This window comes from Fringilla coelebs (assembly GCF_963513975.1).
Source record: "Fringilla coelebs genome assembly, chromosome: 5".
Taxonomy (NCBI): domain Eukaryota; kingdom Metazoa; phylum Chordata; class Aves; order Passeriformes; family Fringillidae; genus Fringilla; species Fringilla coelebs.
In genome coordinates, this window is record NC_140033.1 from 59,853,260 (window position 1) to 59,872,471 (window position 19,212).

General features: G+C 46.7%; 2 protein-coding genes across 2 annotated transcripts; both read left to right on the plus strand.

Annotated features, from left to right (window-relative positions):
- Window positions 1–1,879: 1,879 nt before the first annotated feature.
- On the plus strand, window positions 1,880–13,371 carry WEE2 (WEE2 oocyte meiosis inhibiting kinase; the record flags this gene model as incomplete). The annotated part of the gene is made up of 11 exons (XM_084205415.1): window positions 1,880–2,212; window positions 4,852–5,051; window positions 5,590–5,638; window positions 7,158–7,330; window positions 7,964–8,085; window positions 9,313–9,459; window positions 10,220–10,321; window positions 10,648–10,733; window positions 11,587–11,757; window positions 11,843–11,985; window positions 12,903–13,371. The coding sequence occupies 11 exons, from the start codon at window positions 1,880–1,882 to the stop codon at window positions 13,057–13,059; spliced, it is 1,683 nt and encodes a 560-aa protein (XP_084061541.1). The 3' UTR covers window positions 13,060–13,371.
- Window positions 13,372–14,338: 967 nt separating this feature from the next.
- SSBP1 (single stranded DNA binding protein 1) lies at window positions 14,339–19,004 on the plus strand. Its single transcript, XM_084205865.1, has 7 exons — window positions 14,339–14,365; window positions 14,441–14,477; window positions 15,356–15,416; window positions 16,324–16,464; window positions 17,100–17,187; window positions 17,704–17,792; window positions 18,834–19,004. The coding sequence occupies exons 2-7, from the start codon at window positions 14,454–14,456 to the stop codon at window positions 18,878–18,880; spliced, it is 450 nt and encodes a 149-aa protein (XP_084061991.1). The 5' UTR covers window positions 14,339–14,365; window positions 14,441–14,453; the 3' UTR covers window positions 18,881–19,004.
- Window positions 19,005–19,212: the final 208 nt, after the last annotated feature.

Consider the following 19,212-nt stretch of genomic DNA (forward strand, 5'->3'; position numbering starts at 1 on the left):
AAACATGTAGTCATGGGGACTAAAAACATTATTTCTTCAGAATTAATATATTTCAGTCTAATGCTTCAGGTACTGAACATCTGATGAATGCAGTCAGATCACAGCAGTACTGAAGTGGCCCTGGATCTCAGCTGGCCAGATGCTGCAGACACAGCTTGTCCCAGCAGAAAGCAGCCAGTGCTGGCACTGCCAGGCTGACCTCGCTCAGGATAAGGCACAGGGAGATGCAGCAGCTGCATTTCAGGCTAAGAGAGGCTGCATGGCAGCAACAGCTCTGTGCCTGCAAGAAATACTGCAACCTCTGGGCCAGATCCAACCACTACTGGGCTCCTGGCATGTCCTCCTGAGGCTGTTTTGGTGAATTGGATACAAATCATTTCTGTATCAAATGAATTGTTCATCACAGTATTAACAAGCAATTTCAGAGACCCATAAGGCCACACTTTTCACTGAAGGAACAGGTTAGGAGAGCACAGAGACCTCAGCCCAGTGTGGTCCTGTGTGTTCTGGTGGGAATTGCCCTTGATGTGTGCAAAGGAAAGCAGGTGCTGCTTCTGCCAAGCACCCATCTCCTATGGGCTGCAGCCACTTCCAATCTCTGCACGTCCTTCTGGCAGCTGCTCAAGGCTAAGAAAAAAGGCTGCTGTAACCTTGTTCCCAATTAAAACTTGCTCTAGTCCCACTTTGAAACACAGGTTGCCAAAGGCTCAGAAGATTCCTGTTTTTTACAAAGAGCTGCAGTGAGGGGAGACATTGACCTGCTCCCAGGGAGCAACAGAGGGACCCCACCTCTGGGGCTGCCTTCCCCAGCACAGCTCCTCCCTCCTCTCCTTTGGAACCTCGAATGGGAAGCTGCACCCACACCTGTGTTTGGCTCCTGACTCTCTCCTGAAGTCTTATAAATGATACATTCATCAATCTGTACATCATAAATTAGGCTAATGACCTCTCCATGCAGGCTTCAATGCTTGCCCAAACTAACACACATCTAAATGCAGGAAGTGAAATTCAATCTTAAAGGCGGAAACACAGGGCCCATCATCACAGGGGTATACCGGTAAAGGTAAAGCCCACAAAGGCTGGATCTCTGATGGGATTATGGAGCAGACAGCTTGTCAGCAAGCATCACTCCCCTTACAGGCCCCAGGAAGCTGGAGAAGGGATCAGCATGCAGGAGCAGGGAGATGACTCAGACTGAGAGGGAGTCAAGCTCCCTGCAAAGCTGGCTGTTGGCACTGCAAATCCACATCCAGAGAGAATTCCTCATCCACCAGGCAACTGTGGACAGGTGCTGCCAAGCTCCAGATGTTTCCCATTAGCATTGGCTCAGGTGTGGGGTGGTTATAAATGGTCCAGGGCAGGAGAGAGGCTGTCTGTGGGGTATCTGGTGACTCCTTGGGGCACCCTCTGCTTTTACAGCTGTATGTAGCGTGGCATATTCCTCCTGCTTGAGAAATTTGATGTAGAAGAGAGTGAGTGCAGGCTGTGTGTGTTATTCTTTAGTATGTGTTTCCTTGTGTGATGGGAATAGGGGATGGAGGAGTTCTCTTGGAAACTCACTGGCAAAGGCAGTGGCTTCTGAGTTGTATCTGACTTATGCCAATAAGGCAAAAAGCAAAAATCTGTTTTTACATGAGCAGTAGTGGAATGGCTTTGTACCTGGTAATTCTGGGGTGCCCTTCTTTAACCAGTGCTGGCTAGTTACACTGATGAATGACCAAGGTTTCTGTGGATGTGGGATTTCAGAGTGTGGTCAGCAGAACTGATGCATGTGATGAAGCAAGGAAGAAGATAGCTTATCTGTAAATAATGCTGCCTTCCTGTTTCTCTCACAAAACAGGCCAGTATCAGCTCTACCTGTTCTGTTTCATGTGCTAACATGGATGACTGGGACAACAACAACGAATTCATCCAGCGGCTGGACTTTTCCAGTTGTGGTGAAGAGAGTGAAGAAAGAAGTGTAAATGAGGAGGACTCCCTGAGCTTGAGCCCCCCCAGAAGCTCAGAGTTCCAGAAATGGCAAGAGAGCAGTCCTCTGCCAGCAACCCCTCAGAGAAAGCTTAGTGAGATTTTCCTGGGGAGAACAAAAGCCTGGATGAGTCCCACCCTGAAGTCTTCCCCAACTGTGAGCAAGAGCTGGAGCAAACCTGAGACACCGCTGCACATCACCTGGAAAAAGCTGCAGCTCTGTGACACCCCGCACACTCCTAAGGTAAGGGCAGGTCTGTGGCACCTCTGTAGGAGACAAATGCATCTCGTGGTTTGGGGGAGAGCTTGGATGTGGGCAGCTGCACTTGCTGCTCTGTTCAGCACATTTTTGGATGCTAATGGGTTTTGTCTTGAAAATTGGAAATGGCTTTATGGCTGAGATGCGTACTTCACCTGGCAGGACAGGTCAGCTCCAGCCAGCTTGTTGTCTGGTGCCACAGTGTTTCTTTTTGCGTGAAACAGTTGCTCAGCAAATCTGAAGAAAGCAGGGCTTTGTTCTCAGGGCAGTCAAATCTCCTATGGAAGGGGTGGCAAACCAAGGTGAGCCTGTGGAGGGGAGTTAACCTCTCTTCACCTGTGTCACTGTCCTAAAATACAACTTGGCTACCGAGCCAGTTTCTTGGGAGAATGATCCCAGCCCTTGTTTTATGTGTAACTTCTTGGAGAGAGTATAATACAGCTGCTCTTTGTCTTAAGTAAGCACAGGTGGAGACTTGGCACCAGCTTCTCTGTTCCTGGGTGATTTCTGGTGTGTGCATGGCTCCAAGCAGTCCAGGCCTGCAGTGAAGTGTAGCTGTTGGTCTTCTCTCAATGCTCCTGCTCTACTGATAGATTGTTCACTCCTTTGCTTAATTGGTACACAGAGGATCAGTGCTTTAATGCTTCTGAGCTAGGCTTTGACTTCTCTCCTCCTCCAAAAACCTGATTATGTGAAGAGAAGGATGATCCTCCTTATATGATTGACTGTGTGGCAATATTTACTGAGGAATGGCCTGCCACTCTCTAGGGGAAAGCAAACTAAAAGGCACCACTCCAAAAACTTCCTGCAGTGATCTTTTATAAGAAATCTCCTTAAATCTCACCTTAACATAGGTGAGAAGCTGTCCTTGCTTTGGATGGAGTTAATTTTGTCCTAGTAACTGGCACTGCACTGTGATTTTGGGCTTAAGGACAGTGTTGCTAAAACATGGTTACTGCTGAGAAGTGTTTACCCAAAGTCAAGGACTTTTCAGTTTCCCATGTTCTGCCAGTGAGCAGAAGCACCAGCAGCTGTGTGGCTCCATAGCCAGGACAGCTGCCAGGAACAAACCAGAGGAAAATTCATACCATAGAATATCATGCTCAACATATAAACAGAAGGAAATTAGCCAGGAGGGGCTGATTAGGGCCCAGGGATGGGCTGGACATCAGTCAGCAGGTGGTGAGCAATTGTGAATCACTTGTCTGTCTTGGGTTTTATTTCTCTTTTCATAGCAATAATAGTGAGTATATTTTATTTTAATCATTAAATTGTTCTTTTCCCAACCCACAGTTTTTCCCTTTTTCTGCCCCCCATCCCACTGAGGAAGGCATTGTAGTTGTGAGCAAAGGGTTCAAAAGCAGAGGCCTTAGTGGCTGGCTGGGGTTAAACCACAACAGAGGTGTATAAAAATCTTTTCCAGACCAGATGGGCTGCAGGTAGTGAAGGCTGCTTTCAGGGTGTGCATTGTCTGGATAACATGTTGGCTGGCTGATTCAAAACATGCTGCTTGTAGTTTGGCATGTTGTAGCCCATAAGCAGCAATCACATGAAATCAACCATTTCTCTTCCTTTCTTTCCTGGGATAAAGGTCTTGTTTCCCAAGGATGCTGCAAAAGATGGGCTCCAAAGGGCCTAAATTGGCCTGTAGACCAACCTGGGAGTGTTGGCCTTAGAACATTTGAAAGGGATAGAAAGGATGAGACAGCAGAGCCCTGTCTAAAACTGCAGACAGAGCCACCAGATGTGAGTGGAGATGTGGCACCAGGACTTTATTGGTGAGGCCACTGTGGGATTGTCAAGATATGAGTGCCTTGGTCTTCAACAGGGAGACTTCTGTGCTCTTAAAGGACTTTCAACTAAAAACACGATCTTAAATAATGCTTTAGACTGTAAACCACTCTCTTGAAGCTGAAACAAGTCAAAACCAAACACATTTTTTTAAAAGCTCATGGTTACTGAAGGAGTCAAGTCAGAGTAGATTTCTGTCTTCAGCTCAAGACTGCTGAATATGATTTCTATGGTCCAAGGTGTTCTGTGGCAAGGTGAACTATCCAGAGGTTTCTTCTGAATTTAAATTTCTGAAACTCTGGTTTTTACTCATGAGGAGAAATGGGTTCATTTTTCTTTGCTAGTAGCTATATAAAAAAATATTTCTAGCAACATCCCCTATCCTAATGCTGCTTAGTGCTGGGAAATCTGGCTGTATTCTAGCTCATCTCCTGACAAACCCATCCTGACTGAACTGATGCAATGGTCCATGCCTGGCAGAACTAGGTCTTCCATGTTAATGCAACATATGATGCAATTTCTGCCTCTCTGTAGGAGGGAAAGGGGAGCAGCTGGCTCCTCTTGAGGACTGTGATTGCCAAAATGGCTCTGCAGGCCTCACCCAAGTGAGCAGGGAATAGACTATGAAAGGGCTTAACAAAGAATGGAATGCTTTGTGGAAAATGAAAACTGTGGGTACTAAACTAGGGACACAGGGATTTAATGATTCAGCTCTGCCAAGGAAGGGAGCTGAGCTCTCCTTGAGTTACAGGAGAACAAGAATTTTATTCTGAAATAGCAACAAAAAAATGTCCTGGTTTATTTGCCACTTATTTTTTCCTCTCTCAACACAGAGCCTGTTATCGAAGACAGCCTTTCCTTCATCTGCAACAAAGGTCCCGGCCAAAGGCTTCCGACACCTGAGGCTCACTCCTCGCGCTGACTCTGAGGACTCCTCCCACGCTCCTCTTGTCAACATTAACCCCTTCACACCTGAGTCCTACCGACAAACGCTCTTCCATCCTAATGGCAAGAGGAAGGCTGCAGGAGAGCTGTAAGTGAGCTGCTCTCGGGCAGCAGACTGAAATCAGACTGGTGGAAGGAGATAAGCAATGGAGATGTTCAGTATCTGGACTTATTTGCTAACAATGAATCATCTGCTTCTGTAGTATTCATTGGTGTAGAGTAAATGTTAGCAGATGTATAAAGGTAACAGAAGTATAAATAAAAATCAATCATTGCCTCTGTTCAGGAAGGAAAGTGGGGGATCAACAGCTCTCTTTAGTGCTGTGGCTGCAGCTTCAGCAGGAATAAGGAGGCCAGGAGAATGTGGCCTCTCCAGAGGCACCAATGTCCTGTGGGCAGTGCTGGAATCACTTTGTGGAGGCCTCCTAAATGGAAACAAAGAATTCCTAACCTGGGACTGCAGTCTTTAAGACCTCAACTAAAAACTTGTTTATCAACTCTATAAAATACATAATTAGGATGTGAAGCAAGGTTTGGAGGTTTATTTGAAAGGTGTTTTAATTTCAAACCCAGTTGGATTGCTGCACTGAAATGATACAACAGACTTTCCCAACCTTCTGTTATAGGAATGATCCTCATCCAGGAAGCCAGGTTAAAAAGGAGCTGCCTATAAAGGTGAGAGTCTGTACATTTTCCTCCCACAGGGTGGATAAGATGTTTGTAAAAGCTTGGTGTTTGATGGGATTTATTCTGTTATTGGAGTAGAAACCATGGCACCGTGCCAGAGGATGAATAGCTATGACAGAGAAGGCCTAAGCTGAATGTTTTGTTAACGTTTGTTTGAGATGACAAACTTGGAAAAGGTGGAATTGTTGTTTGTCACTGCAATGGCCAGGCTTATGGAAGGATAACGGTACCCTCTAGCCGGGGAGACTGGGATTGCAGGCAAATGGGCTCCCTGGAAAAACTACACCGGCAGAGCAAATCTGCTACCAGGCAACATCCAGGCCGCCACAAGTGTTGTCTTACCTAGAAGAAAGTCTCAAGTAACTTGTGAATTACTGGACTATTATTCCGCTGGGTTGCTAATGAGATTGTGTATTAGGAGGTATTTGTACTGCCAAGCTTCTTAGCCTAGTGTGAAATACAGCTGCCTTATGAAATGCAACCTATTGGGAAGGGCTGCTCTTTCATGTGAGCCACATTTTACTGGCTGTGAGGACCAACTCTTACCTCCTCCTCTGTACCATAAACTAACCACAGCAGTTTCTGTGGAAGCCACTGAGCAACATGAGCTGCTGTCCCCAGAAGGGATGGAGAAAAATCACTTAGACCACTCTTGTTGTTCACTTCATGCCCCAGTGCTTATCTTTTTTTTTACTTATTTTCCCTGCCAGTAGGCATCACTCTCCCAGCAGTACCAGCAGTTCCTAGATCCCTAGTGGCCATTATTGTAGCAATAATTATGTTCCAACAGTTCTGCCAGCTTTCAACTCTTTGTGGAAAAGTGTCTCTGGGTGAGATATCAGTGGGAATACAGACAAATACACTGAGACCAGCTGATCTGCCATTAGCCAACAGCTGGTGCTTCAAACCTGCAGAGTCTGAGCTGATACAGAATGGCCTTGGCTGCAGACAACCTCAGCTGCCAGGGCAGAGCTGCTCTTGCATAGCTGGGGTCACACAGAGCCAAAACACCAAGCTCCTCTCCTGAGCTCAAAATAGGCAATAGACCTGAGGGCTTCTCAAGTCCTGTCTTTGGGCTAATACCTTGTTGTTGCCTGCTGTTCATCCCTGACTGTCTCCATCAGTCAGGGATGGAGTTATCAGGAGAAGGGATTTCATGGCAGCAACCCAAGGAGGCTTAGGCATATACAGCCAACTAGACTAAATTTCTCCTTAACTACGATTTCTACCTCTATGGCTAACAAGTCCTGATTATATAAAACTAACCAAACCTGCAACTTGGCTAACCCACAGGAAAGGTGGCCTTAAAGTGGTCAGAAAAAACACAAGTGAAAGCTAATTTCAAGAACTGGCCACACACCTGCACATATGCCTGGATGAACAGCCAGAATGGGAGAGGGAGCAATGTGGGTGCTCAGTGACAGCAAGTGTCACACACCTCTAAAACAATGACAGCTATTGAGTCTTTCAGCTCCTGTTTGTCTCTGCTGCTTTTGTCACTTTGCAGAGATACCCTCTGAAGGCGAGCAATATGGTTTCCCGCTACAAGAAGGAGTTCCTGGAACTAGAAAAAATTGGTGTGGGGGAATTTGGCTCTGTCTACAAGTGCATCAAACGCCTTGATGGATGTGTTTATGCCATCAAACGCTCCAAAAGGCCTCTGGCAGGATCCTCAGATGAGTGAGTGTGCTTGCTGGAAACTGCCAGTTGAAATGATGGGCATGTTCTTGAGAGGTGTGATGGGAAGGAGGGAGTGTGGATCTAAAAGTATCTGATGGGTGGCATGAACAAAAATTGGCTACTGCTGCACACAAGTAACAGCTGGGAGAGTGGGGGAAGATACCACCATACAACTATTGGATGTAAATGTCTAGGGAAGGAAGAAGTCACGTGCACTGCAAAGTGAGAGGATGGAATACCTGAACACCTTGGGTCCATCCAGACAGTTTCTTTATAGTAACTGTCAAGAAGTTTATTTGACAGACATACTGCTGTCCCTGCCTTGCTGTATGGCCAGAACTACTCTTACCTGTGTTGACCAGCTTGTGGTGTCCTGTAGCTAAAGCAAAGACTTTGAAGCTGCTGCTGCCTTTGCCTCTTTAACAAAAGATTTGCTCAGCAATTATTTTCTTTAACAGCTGCTCAGGGCATTTGAGCAAGGGCAGGTTTTGCCTGAGCCAGTCTGTCAAAACCTGAGAGAAAGGGGGAACAGAGGGGTTCAGGACTTTCAGGCTGCAAAGCAGGGCTTCTCTCTGGTGCCAAGTAGCCTCTGGCAGCCTGTCACCTCAGCTTTTTCCATGTGTGCCCCCCCAGGCAGCTGGCACTACGGGAGGTTTATGCCCACGCTGTCCTGGGGCACCACCCCCACGTGGTGCGCTACTACTCGGCCTGGGCGGAGGACGATCACATGATTATCCAGAACGAGCACTGCAATGGTAAGGGCTGCACTGCCTTCAGGCCTGACATCCCAGCATGGGCAAAGTTCCCTTCTTTTGTACTTAAATGTGGGTGTTTGGGCTTACAAGAAAGCAAACTGCCCCGGGGCTGCATTCCTGTGGAGAATCCAGTAAGGGCACATAATATTTAGGTGAAGCTCTAAGTGGTGCTAATGTTTTAGAAGCAATGAAATTTTGTATTTCTGGGATTTGAAAACTGTTTCTCTGTTTTGACTGGCCTGGAAAAGCATTCCCCATTCTGATGCTCAGGGTTGTGCTGGGGCTGTCCAGGTAACACCTGATATGAGTGACTCAAGAGCCGCTGAGTCACTGTATCTTGGCAAACCTCCTCTTAATGGAGGTGGGTAGGGACTGGTTGGATGAAGGCACCTTGCATCCTGACTAGAAGAAAGGGGTTTATAGCTGCAGAGGAATGGAGTAAATGATGAGGCAAAGTATAAATGGGGTGCTGCAGGCAGGGTGGTAAGCTCCTACTGAAGTTTGCCCTTGGCAATACCACTGCTTGAGAGAAATTGGAAAAGATGCCTTTAGCTACCAGAGTTGCTGAAAGCAAATATGCAATGTTCATCTTTTGACTGCAACTGTAGTCTTGGGGCTCGTGACAGCTGTTTGGAGTATTGCTCTAAAATCTGGTGGAGGCAAACACAAAATGTGCTCATTGCTGCAGCATCAGTGTCTGGCTTGTGTTCTGGTGGCTGAATGTCTGAGGCTGAAGAAGAGGTGCTCAAAAGTAAGCTGGTGGAGACAGAGGCTATGATATCTTCTAGCTCTGAAATAGCCGAAGTGTCTTGATGGACACTCACAGAACTATGTAGAATGTTGATGTAGAATGCTTTTCAGTCAGAAATCTGCTAGTGGGAACTTAATTTCCTTGTTCCATCACTCCTACACCTGCTTTCTGTATCCAAGCACAGCAGAAGCAATTAATTTTACTGTTGGTCACTCGCAGCAGCACCAGCATCACTAACAGGTCAGCCCTCCTGGCAGGAAGTAGAGCTGTAGGCTGGGGTTAGAACTGCAGTTGGTCATCCTTGTTGAGCAGCAGGCTGGGCATTCCAGGGCAGTGGGAAGGCTGAAGCCAAGTGGTGATGTCCAAGTTTGCTCACTAGAGCACACAGAGCTGCTGGGGTTGGGGTTTGTCACTAGCAAGCCTCCAAGTGTTCCATAAAACCTCTGTCAGGTCTCAGACTGACTGTTTTCCCCTAGGTGGGAGTCTTCAAGATGTGCTGCTGGAAAATGCAAAGCATGGGCAGTATTTCCCAGAAGGAGAGCTAAAGGAAATATTGCTGCAAGTCTCCATGGGACTAAAATACATCCACAACTCTGGCCTTGTGCACCTGGATATCAAGCCTAGTAAGTAGAGTGCCCTCCTCCTTTGTGGAGGGTTTTTCTAGTGAACCCTCAGGGGCAGGACCTGTAATAAATCCTTCTGAGTGGACTGATTGTAGTGCTCCAAAGAAAAGAGGACCTTGCCCTTGTCTTGTGTATGGTGGTTTGGGGTTTTTTATTTTGATTTATGCCACTACTGCTGTTCTAAAATTGAGCCTTCTCTGATTGTTGGCAGCATTTTACTCCTGTCTCATGACATTTGTAATCCTATCTCATGGGAATCACCTTCAAACTGATAAAGCAAGTAGGGCTGCCAGGAAGCTGGAGACTTCCTTATTTACTGCTGTCATGTTGCACAACACTTGCCTCTTGTGTGTTTAGTTACCTTGAGGGGATTAAGTCGCTGCAAAAATAGTAACAAGGTTTCCTCTCTGCAGCTCAGGGTGGTCACCTCCAGGGCAATACTTCCCCTCTGTCACATAGTTAATATTCTTAGAGGGGAACTCCTTTTTCCTACTGACATTATGCTTCTCCCATAGAGGGCAGAGGGAGGGGAAAGCTGATTTCACTGGGATATTTTATGCACAGGATGCAACTGTCTTAAGCTAGCTATGTGGCTGAATGTGAGCTGGGCAGGAAGCTGACTACTGGGTGGGAAGCATGTGCATAATTTCTCTGGCTGCAAAGCTTAACTACTTTGACAGGTGGGATTTTGACAAAGTTGTCAGGCTGCTACAGCCTGACTACTGGTATCACCTTATTGCTAAACTTCTCTGTCTTGCAGGTAATATCTTCATCTGTCACAAGCTGGCAGTTTCAGGCCCTGCTGGGCAGGAGGAGAGTGACAGTGAAGATGAATTCTCTCCTGGTGTGGTGTATAAGATCGGTAGGTTTTAGCCTACTTTACAGCTGGCCTAAGGTTAGGGCTGCCCATTACTGCCTGAGACTGCTGTGTCCTGTGGCTGAAGAGACTTGCACAGAGAACTGATAGGATAGTCATGAATGCCCCAATTACTCACCAGAATTAATTCCTCTAAGAAGACAAATCACAGAAAATTCATGTACTTGTTTCCAAGTGCAGATTCCTGAGTTAGGAGCAGGCCTGCTCTCTTACTCAGTATTTCTCTGTTGGTGCCTATAAAGTGCAGGTTTTTGTTGGGGAATGACTTCAGTTTGCTTCATTACACTTCAGCTGCTTGCTCTTTGTCTCAGGGGACCTTGGACATGTGACATCAATAACAAACCCTCAGGTGGAGGAAGGAGACAGACGGTTTTTGGCCAATGAAATTCTGCAAGAGGTAAAACTGCTAGAGCAGGGCAGTGGGGAGAGATCAACTGTAGAGCAGTCATTAGTCTGACTTGTTCCTCACCTTATCTTCTCTTTCTTCTGTCTGGTCTGGCTGTGAAATCTGTGAAATTAGCACTTTATCATGAACAATAGTGGTGTGAGTCTTATCATGTAAATACTTACTTAATATGTAAATACTTCATAAGTAGCTATCATTGGATTATTGTAACTATTCCCCTTGAGGGATCAGTGAGACAAAACCTTTATCAGTTTGGGGACATTTGATTTGCATATCCAGCTGAGATGAAACTACTGGATGTGATTATTGAGGAATATATTTACCCAGACAGATGCCTTGTAAAACAAACACTGAACAAATAGTGGTGAGAGGTGGGAGGCACAACACACCTCTTAAACTGACTGCAGTTTTGTCACTCTGGCCAACAAATGGAAAGGGTATCAGAATTGAACAACCAGCTTGGATGTGTTATTCAGTTCAGGTATTTAAGGGACAGTATCTGTGCTGCAAGTGGCTTTAGGAGCTCTTGGGCCAATGTATCAGATGCAGCCTCCAGTTTGAGTTGGGCATGGGTAGCTTACTGCCTTGTGGTGGAGGCTGGAGGTACACACGTGTTAGGCCATCCTCTGGAGTTACTGCAGTGATCCCAATCACTGAGATCCAACGTGCTGATGGTTAGTCCTGCTGCCAGTGTTTTCATTGTGAAGAATGGGAAACAGCTCACTGAAGGCAGTGCTATATACACACACTTGCTTGGCTGCTTCTTTTTGAGCTCATACCCCAACTCACCTTTGCTTAGTGTAGCAAGATGTTCCTTTCTAACACCTTTCCCTCCTCTCTGCAGCAATACTGCTACTTGCCCAAGGCAGACATCTTTGCCCTGGCACTCACAGTGGCTCTGGCAGCTGGGACAGCACCGCTGCCTCACAACGGAGCCCTGTGGCACCACATCCGCAAAGGCAATGTCCCACCCATCCCCCAGAAGCTTCCCCACCGTTTTCTTGAGCTCCTTAAGGTGAGGAAGTAGTCTTGACAGGATGGTGGCTTTTGCAGCTGGCATCTGACAGGAATGTTAAACTCTGAACCCCTTTGGCTTCTAGCTCATGATCCACCCTGACCCAGCACAAAGACCTTCTGCCACGGCTCTCGCCAAACACCCTGTTCTTCGTCCTTCGTGTGGAAAAGCTGTGCAGCTCCAGGAGCAGCTAAATATGGAGAAATGCAAGACTGCCATGCTGGAAAGGTAGGGCTGGCTTGGGCATGAAGGGGACAAGGCATGGGCACAACCATGCTGGTCACCAGCTTTGAATGGAGGGTGGCAGTGCTGGGAGAATGCACGTGCAGAAATCCCCAGCCAGTTCCTGTGCCTGGAGCTGGGGGGATGATGGGGATGTAAAACAGGGACTTGCTGTGCCCAGGCAGCAGCTGTGCTTCAGCTCTGGCTGTGTTATAAGAGTGAACTTGTGCACTTCCTGCAGCCAGTGGTGGTGCAAAGTGCTGGTACAACCTGCAGCCAGTGGGCAGAAAAGGAATTGATAATGCACTGACTGAGATAGTGGGCTAAGCATAGAAGGAAAAGAAATATCACGTGGTGGCAGATTTTCCTTGCTCCCTCTCACTGCTGTTGGCAGCAGTGTTTTGGGGTGCTGGGATCTAAGAACTGCCCCACAACCCCTCTAAGTGCAATACTCAGCTGGGGAGGAGGTTTTCTGTCTAGACAGAATAGTGAGTGCTCTGGAAGAACAGCAAGTACCAGAAAGGGAAGAATGATCAATGTCATCTCATACATATATAATACCTAAATAAAGGCAGATGCTTCTTTTCCATTGCCTAAGTTTCAGCACTCACAACTATCTGAAACAATGGGAGAAAGACTGAGCCAGGCGTTCCCCACACTGGTGCCAGTGTGTTGCTGACCTGATACATAGTTTTCTTCTGGTAATTCTTCAGAGCTCCTACCTTTTCAAACTGGAACTCTAGAGACAGCTACAGTAATCTTCATGTTACCCTCTGGGCTGAGAAGTTGCCCCCTTCCAGCAGTGCTGGAGTATCACAGTAACCCTCTTGTGCAAGATTGTTCATAGTTTGCTTCTGTAGCTGCTGGGGACTCATGCATGATTGGTTTTCTTCCTTTCCTCTTCCTTCGTCTCCCCCCTGCAGGGAACTTAAAGCAGCTCGCCTTGCCCAGAGCCTCATGAAGGACCAAGCCTTAGGAAGTGCCAAGTTACAAGAGTCTGAAACCTCTTCTAAGCAGAAGAGCAAGCGTCTGGTGGGAGGGAAGAGCTGTCGCTCGTTTAGCTTTACTCTGGGTTTCTGAATTTCTGTGTTGTCCAAAGACTGCTGAATGGCCCTGTGAAAGCAGAGGGTCTGCACAGACCAATGCCCCCTATTCTCTCCCTGTTTCTTTTTATTTTTTTTGTTCCCCTGTTAGTTATGATGAGATGTTGGCTGAGAAAAGAATGACTGACAAGTGTTGGATAATGGGATTTAAGGTTGTCCTCAGTCTTTTACTTGTTTAATTTCTTGTGTAATCGGCCTTGCTATAGACAAAAGAATGACGTTTTCTCTACTCACTTCCCTCTTTCTTGAGTTGGGCCCTGTTATTGATGATTTTGTGTCCTTAACACTTGGGTTGACTATATCTTCAGAGGGGTGATAATGGCTGTACAGGGAGACAGCATCTATAGCTAGCCCCTTCTAGGAGCAAGTAGGCAGAGACTATGGCAGCCGGTTTTAGCTACAAGTCAGGAGCCAGGCTGGTTACACACAGCTGTCCTGGGGGGCTCAGGATGCAGCTGGAATGGTGTTTCACTGAGGGGGGACACAGAGTCACAGGAAATACTTTGAGTTAAGGAGTGGGAATTGAAGAAAAACATTCTTTCAAACTTTTGTAACTGGATGTGCTCTAGCAGACTACTTAGGCCCTGATGCCCGGCTCGTTTTCTGTCAGTCGGGGAGGACTCCTTGTTCGCGTGGGGGAGACAACTGCAGGGTGTTGGTAGCTGGGTCTCTCTGTACCCAGTTCCTGTCCGGTATCTCGCACGTGGTGCAGTGCCTGCCTGTGAACTGCAGCCTTCCAGCAAAGATGAGGGCAATTAGAAAGGGCTTTTTCAGCTTTTTGGAGTTGCCCGTGTTGATGGTTGTATGGATTTCGTATTTGAGATCTCACACACCCTTCCCCCTCTCCCTGCTAAATGTAATTTTAGGGGGTCCTTGTCGCTTGTTTGTTTTGGCTGGACAGAGAGCGTTATGAGGGAGCGCTTGGTAACTCGCTTATTTCCAGGTTTTACTGGTTTGTTTTATAATGTTGCACATGCTGGCTTTTAACTGTTCGACCCTATCGTTTCGTGCGAATAAAGGTTTTATCATTTTTTAACCGATGACGGAGTGATGGAATTTTGTTGGTTATTTTTTTCCCCCTCCGCGAGCTTGGGGTCCCGTGGGGGCTCGGGGTGCAGGCGCTGCCCGTCGCTCGGGGATGGGGGCTCGGGGTGCAGGCGCTGCTCGGGGCTCGGGTGCAGGCGCTTCCCGCCCCCCGGGACTCGGGCGCGTTTCCCCCGGAACCCGCGGCCCGGCCCTTTCCTGTTCCGGCCGGCCGCGGGCGCAGCGCGGCGGCGGGAGAGGTGCGGAGGGCGCGGGGTCGGGGGCCGGTCGGGGCTCCCTGGGGCGCTGCTTCAGCCCTGCTTTTCCCTCCGCAGGCTCGGCGGCAGCATGTGGCGGCGACCGGCGTGGCAGGTAGGGCCGTGCGGGCCGGGACGGAGCGCGGGCCCGGTGCCCTCGGGGCGGCGGGGGAGCAGCAGCTCCGGCCCCTCTGCCCCGCCGAGAGGCTGGAGCGGCTCTCCGGATCCGGAACAGCGCTCGGCGCTGCCCCGGGAAGGGGAGGGGCGGACGGAGCCGAGCGCCCGCAGCCCTCGCCTGGCCGTGCCCGCTGGCCGGGGCCTCGGCGCTGGGTCTGCTCCTGGGGAGAAAGCGTGTGAGCTCTGGAAGCACCTGTTCTGGGAAATGAGCCTTCTTTCCAATTCCTGAGCGTGGATCTCTAGCAGAAGTGTTTCTGGGCTTTTTCCCCTCCTCCTTCCTTCTGGGATGGAATACTTGCAGTTCCTGTACAGCTTTCCCACTTGCAGCACTAAGAATTTTGTGTCCTCGGAATTGCCTTGGGAACAAGGGTGTCAGTGCATCCACAGCTCATTCCAGGGGATAGATGTACTTTTTGGGCATACCTGGTTAATCTCTGAAACAGAGCAGAACCGTCAGACCAGTTTGTTTCTAAAGACTAAAGCTCAAACAACTAAAGCCCCACTCTCCTACAAACCTCCTCCCCTCTTATTTGCATATTACAGAAAAACAGTAGTTACTGCATGTCCCAAAATAATGCTGGAGGTGTACCTTTGGGCCAGATTTTTCTAGGCACTCTTTGATTTAACCAGATGTTCTTTAAATAATCTTACTAGCTTCATTTGGCTGAACAGATTTCTTTCCTCAGGTCTCCCATTAGTTACCTGACAGAGAACATACTTGCAGAGCCTCTGCAAGCGCTCAGAAAATGAGTTGTGAAGCCTTGTGAATGCTGTTCCTAGTCTGTCTTGGAAACTCACATTTCTCTGTTCCTTCAGGTGCTCCGCCAGTTTGTAAGACATGACTCTGATACGGTTAACTCATTGGTACTCGAGAGATGTAAGTACCTCCTGAGATACAATTGAGTTGTTACTCATTGTGTTTCCCTCAGTTTTAGAACATCTGAAATAGGGCAGGAGAGAAACAGGCAGGGATTGTAGCTCCTCACTGTAGCGCCTAAGAATGTGTTGTTTTGAGCACACAGACTCTTGAGTGGCTTCCTGTCTGGTCTCTGTCAGGTGAAGCAGCACTTCAGGGGGAAAAGAAGAAAGCCCTGACAAAGACTTCCACCTCTATAGGGCAGATGGTTGTGCTTTATCTGTGGCAGTGGTTTGGGTCTGCTGTTGGCATGGTTTCTAACACCTGCCTTCAGATGTCTTGTGTGCTTGTTTCTTAGACTCCTGGGTCCCCGGGGCACTTGTGTGTGTGCTGCTGCCCCAGCAGGATTTGCTGCAGGTGTACTTCAGCCTTCACTATTCACACGCTCGTTGTGCACAAGGGATACTTCCCTGACCTCTTCCACTTGTCCTTGAACATGGAGAAGGGATAGACTGTGTCTGCCTAGGCTTGGTAATGGTGTAAAAACTGACTCTCTCATTCAGAGGATGGAGTACAGTAATGCAACTTTGTTTCAAAGGTACTGCTGTGCATTGTGTTTTATCATTATGAAACAAAAGTCACATAAATGCAGTTTAGTCGCAAGTGATACACGGATGTATCTGTGAAAGAGATGGAATAGAAAGAATAAGAAACCTTTGGCTTTTTAAATCAGTTAGTTTGCAGTGGTAATGGCAGTACAGACACAGTCAACCGTCTGCTGAAAAAGCCAAATGTCACAAGAGTTTAAAAAGTGCTCAGGAGGTGAAGAAAGTTGTAATGCTGGCCCTTGAGAAAAGCTGCTGACTGAGGGCTTGCCATGCTTAGAAGCATCACAATTCACCTGTGCATTTGGTCTCTCTTGTTTCAGCCATGAATCGTGTTCAGCTGCTTGGTCGGGTGGGACAGGACCCTATCATGAGGCAAGTGGAAGGAAAAAATCCTGTTACCATATTTTCCCTTGCAACCAATGAGATGTGGCGGACAGGAGATAGTGAAGTGGGCCAGGGAGGTGAGTCTGCACAGCAACGTGTCCCAGGTCACTGCTGCAGGGCCAGCAACAGCACACTTGCAAATCTCTGGGGTGCAGGAAGGTTCCTTTGAGCTCAGCAGAGATGCTGGTGCATTTGTGTGTGTCTCACTGATGCCCAGCAGCAAATACTGAAGAGACCTCTGCTGTTGTCCTTCCTCAGGAGGAGAGGAGAGTGTGCTGAGTGGGCAGTTTGTCACTGGTGGGGGTGTGTCAGAGGCATAGCAGGTTCTGTACTCTTACTTGTATTTCAGGATGAGAAAAAGAAAAGATAATTTTCTCATTGATTCTGTCATCAGTTTGCATCTGCAGATGTCTCATTCTCTAGATTCTATTCATTATGGAGTGTTTGAGGGGGAAAAAATTAATAGCATGAGCACTGTCTTACAGAAAAAGCATTGTCTTGGTTTGAACTGTGCTTCTGCACAATAAGTTGTTTGGATGTAGACAAATGGAACATTTAGTTCTGGAGTGAAGTGGGAGATGGAGTGCTAGTATACTTCTGTTTTCAAATCACTCCTCATAATTTGAGAATACCAATGTGTTGAAACTAATTTCTGAGTCTTGTATCGCAAAGAGGATTTGGCATCCGGCTCTGTTACTTCTGTGTACCTTAGGTGATGTCAGTCAGAAGACGACATGGCACAGGATCTCTGTCTTCAGACCTGGCCTCAGGGATGTCACCTATCAGTATGTGAGGAAGGGGTAAGTAAATAACAAATGTAGGTGAGGATTTAATGCCTTAATAATGGATTACTGTAATAATTATGGTGACCAGGAGCTGTAGTAAGATACAGGTGGCATAAAACAAGTTATCAGAGCAGCTACAAACAACTGATACAAAAGCCTGTGTACTTTGAATCAGGTTCTGAATTCGGCCTTTTCATCAGGAAGTGTAGTGATAAGATAGAGTCATGGGCTCCAAGTGAAATAGGGGAAACTTAGGTTGGATATATGGATGTAAACCTTACTGTCAAGGTAGTGAGGCCCTGACACAGGTTGCCCAGAGAAGCTGTGGATGCCCCCTCCCTGGAAGTGTTCAAAGTCAGGCTGGATGGGGCTTTGAGCAGCCTGATCTAAGGGATGGTATTCCTGCTATGGCCAGGGGTTTGGAACATGTGGTCTTTAGGATCCCATTTTAACCCAAACCATTCTGTGATTACAGAGTGGAAAACAGCAGCACAGTTCTGTGACCAAAATCAAATTCTTGGTTTTTTTCAGCTCTCGAATCTTTGTTGAAGGGAAGATAGATTATGGTGAATATACAGATAAGAACAATGTGAGGCGACAGGCCACAACAATTATAGCAGGTAAGGAGTGAAGCACCAAGGTGGCTCTTGCCTTTTTAAAATGAAAAGAGGGTGGAGGGCCTCTGAAATGAAGCTTGGTTTGTCTTCGTCCTCAGTATCCACACTAAGGGATTTTGAGAGAATGAATAGTGTGTACCAGCAGATTTCCTCTGGCACTGTTTGTGAACACACAGAAAATGAGAGTATCCAGTTGCAAACTGTTGGTGTCATTTGCTTACCCCACAGAATGGATAAGGAGTAGACTTGTGCCTTGGGTGGACAGAACAAAGAAAACTAGGAAACTCAACTTTTTTCTTGAGCCTTCAAATAGCCTGAGCATTCTGCAGCATCTTCATTGTGGACAGAGCTGCTCCTGTGTTGCTTTTGAATGAGGAATAAATTAATGGGTAGTAGAGTGAACATTTCTGTTACACAAGTATGTCTAAAAACACTAGAAGAGTAGAAAAGGAGAGGGGAGAAAAAAAGGGAAAAGAACAGTCATATTCCTGGATGTTTCTGCAGCCTCTTTAAAAGCTAGCAGTGCTATAAACTACTGGATGGGAGAATCAATTCTTTTTTAATTAGTATTTTCCTAATGGATTCTTGTTCAAGAGGCCCAGTCTCAAGGCACTTTAGAAATTCCTTAGGTTTGATGAAGTAGGAGCTTCCCATAGTCCTACAGGCTGCTGACATGGTATAGTATATAGTGCAGAGTGAACATGACAAAAGAAAAGGGAAACAAGCTGTTACTGATGGAGGTTGTAGTTCAAGAATTAAACCATTATATTAAAATGTTTTTAGTGTCTTTCACGGTTCAGCAGCTCTTCATCAGCTTTAGCACACTTGTTTCATAGCGTATAAGGCCACCTTGAATTGTCTGCTTTCAGGGGAGATAGAGAAGGAACCTTGTATTGGACACTGATTTGTTTTATGAACTATTATTCTGTTCCAAAATCCACATCTTAGCAACTTATTTTAACACAAATACCTGGGCTTCATGGTGTGAAGGCTTGCAACAAGGCAAAACAATGCTCAAGATTAATTTTTTAAATTTCTTTTCAGATAATGTGATTTTTCTGAGTGATGGCTCGGTCAGAGAAAAGGTGTGATGTCCTTAGTGCTTGGATCCATGCCATTTCATTCCTTTGGTTTTTCAGTGCTTCATAATTCTGTAGTCACGTATATTGCTGTAGTTTCTTTAAGAAATAAATAAAATATTTGTTACCTAGAGGGTATTTCTGTGTGTTTTATTCTACCACGTGCTTCTCTCTTTTGAGAGTAATGATCTTTTGGATTACTTTCTTTTTTTCTTCTTAAAAGAAGTACCCTAGGCAGCTGTATCAATTCTTGAGCTGATGAATATATAAATAGGGAGTCACTGTTTATGACTCCCTATTTATATATTCATATGTAAATGAATATATATGCATCTTTAGCCAAT

Bases quoted from the DNA above. Each gene is read 5' to 3' on its own strand.
- SSBP1 (XM_084205865.1), top strand. From the start codon at position 14,454: ATGTGGCGGCGACCGGCGTGGCAG. The intron at 15,417-16,323 runs GTAAGTACCTCC...CTCTTGTTTCAG, and splicing joins CTCATTGGTACTCGAGAGAT to CCATGAATCGTGTTCAGCTG. The intron at 17,188-17,703 runs GTAAGTAAATAA...GGTTTTTTTCAG, and splicing joins TATCAGTATGTGAGGAAGGG to CTCTCGAATCTTTGTTGAAG.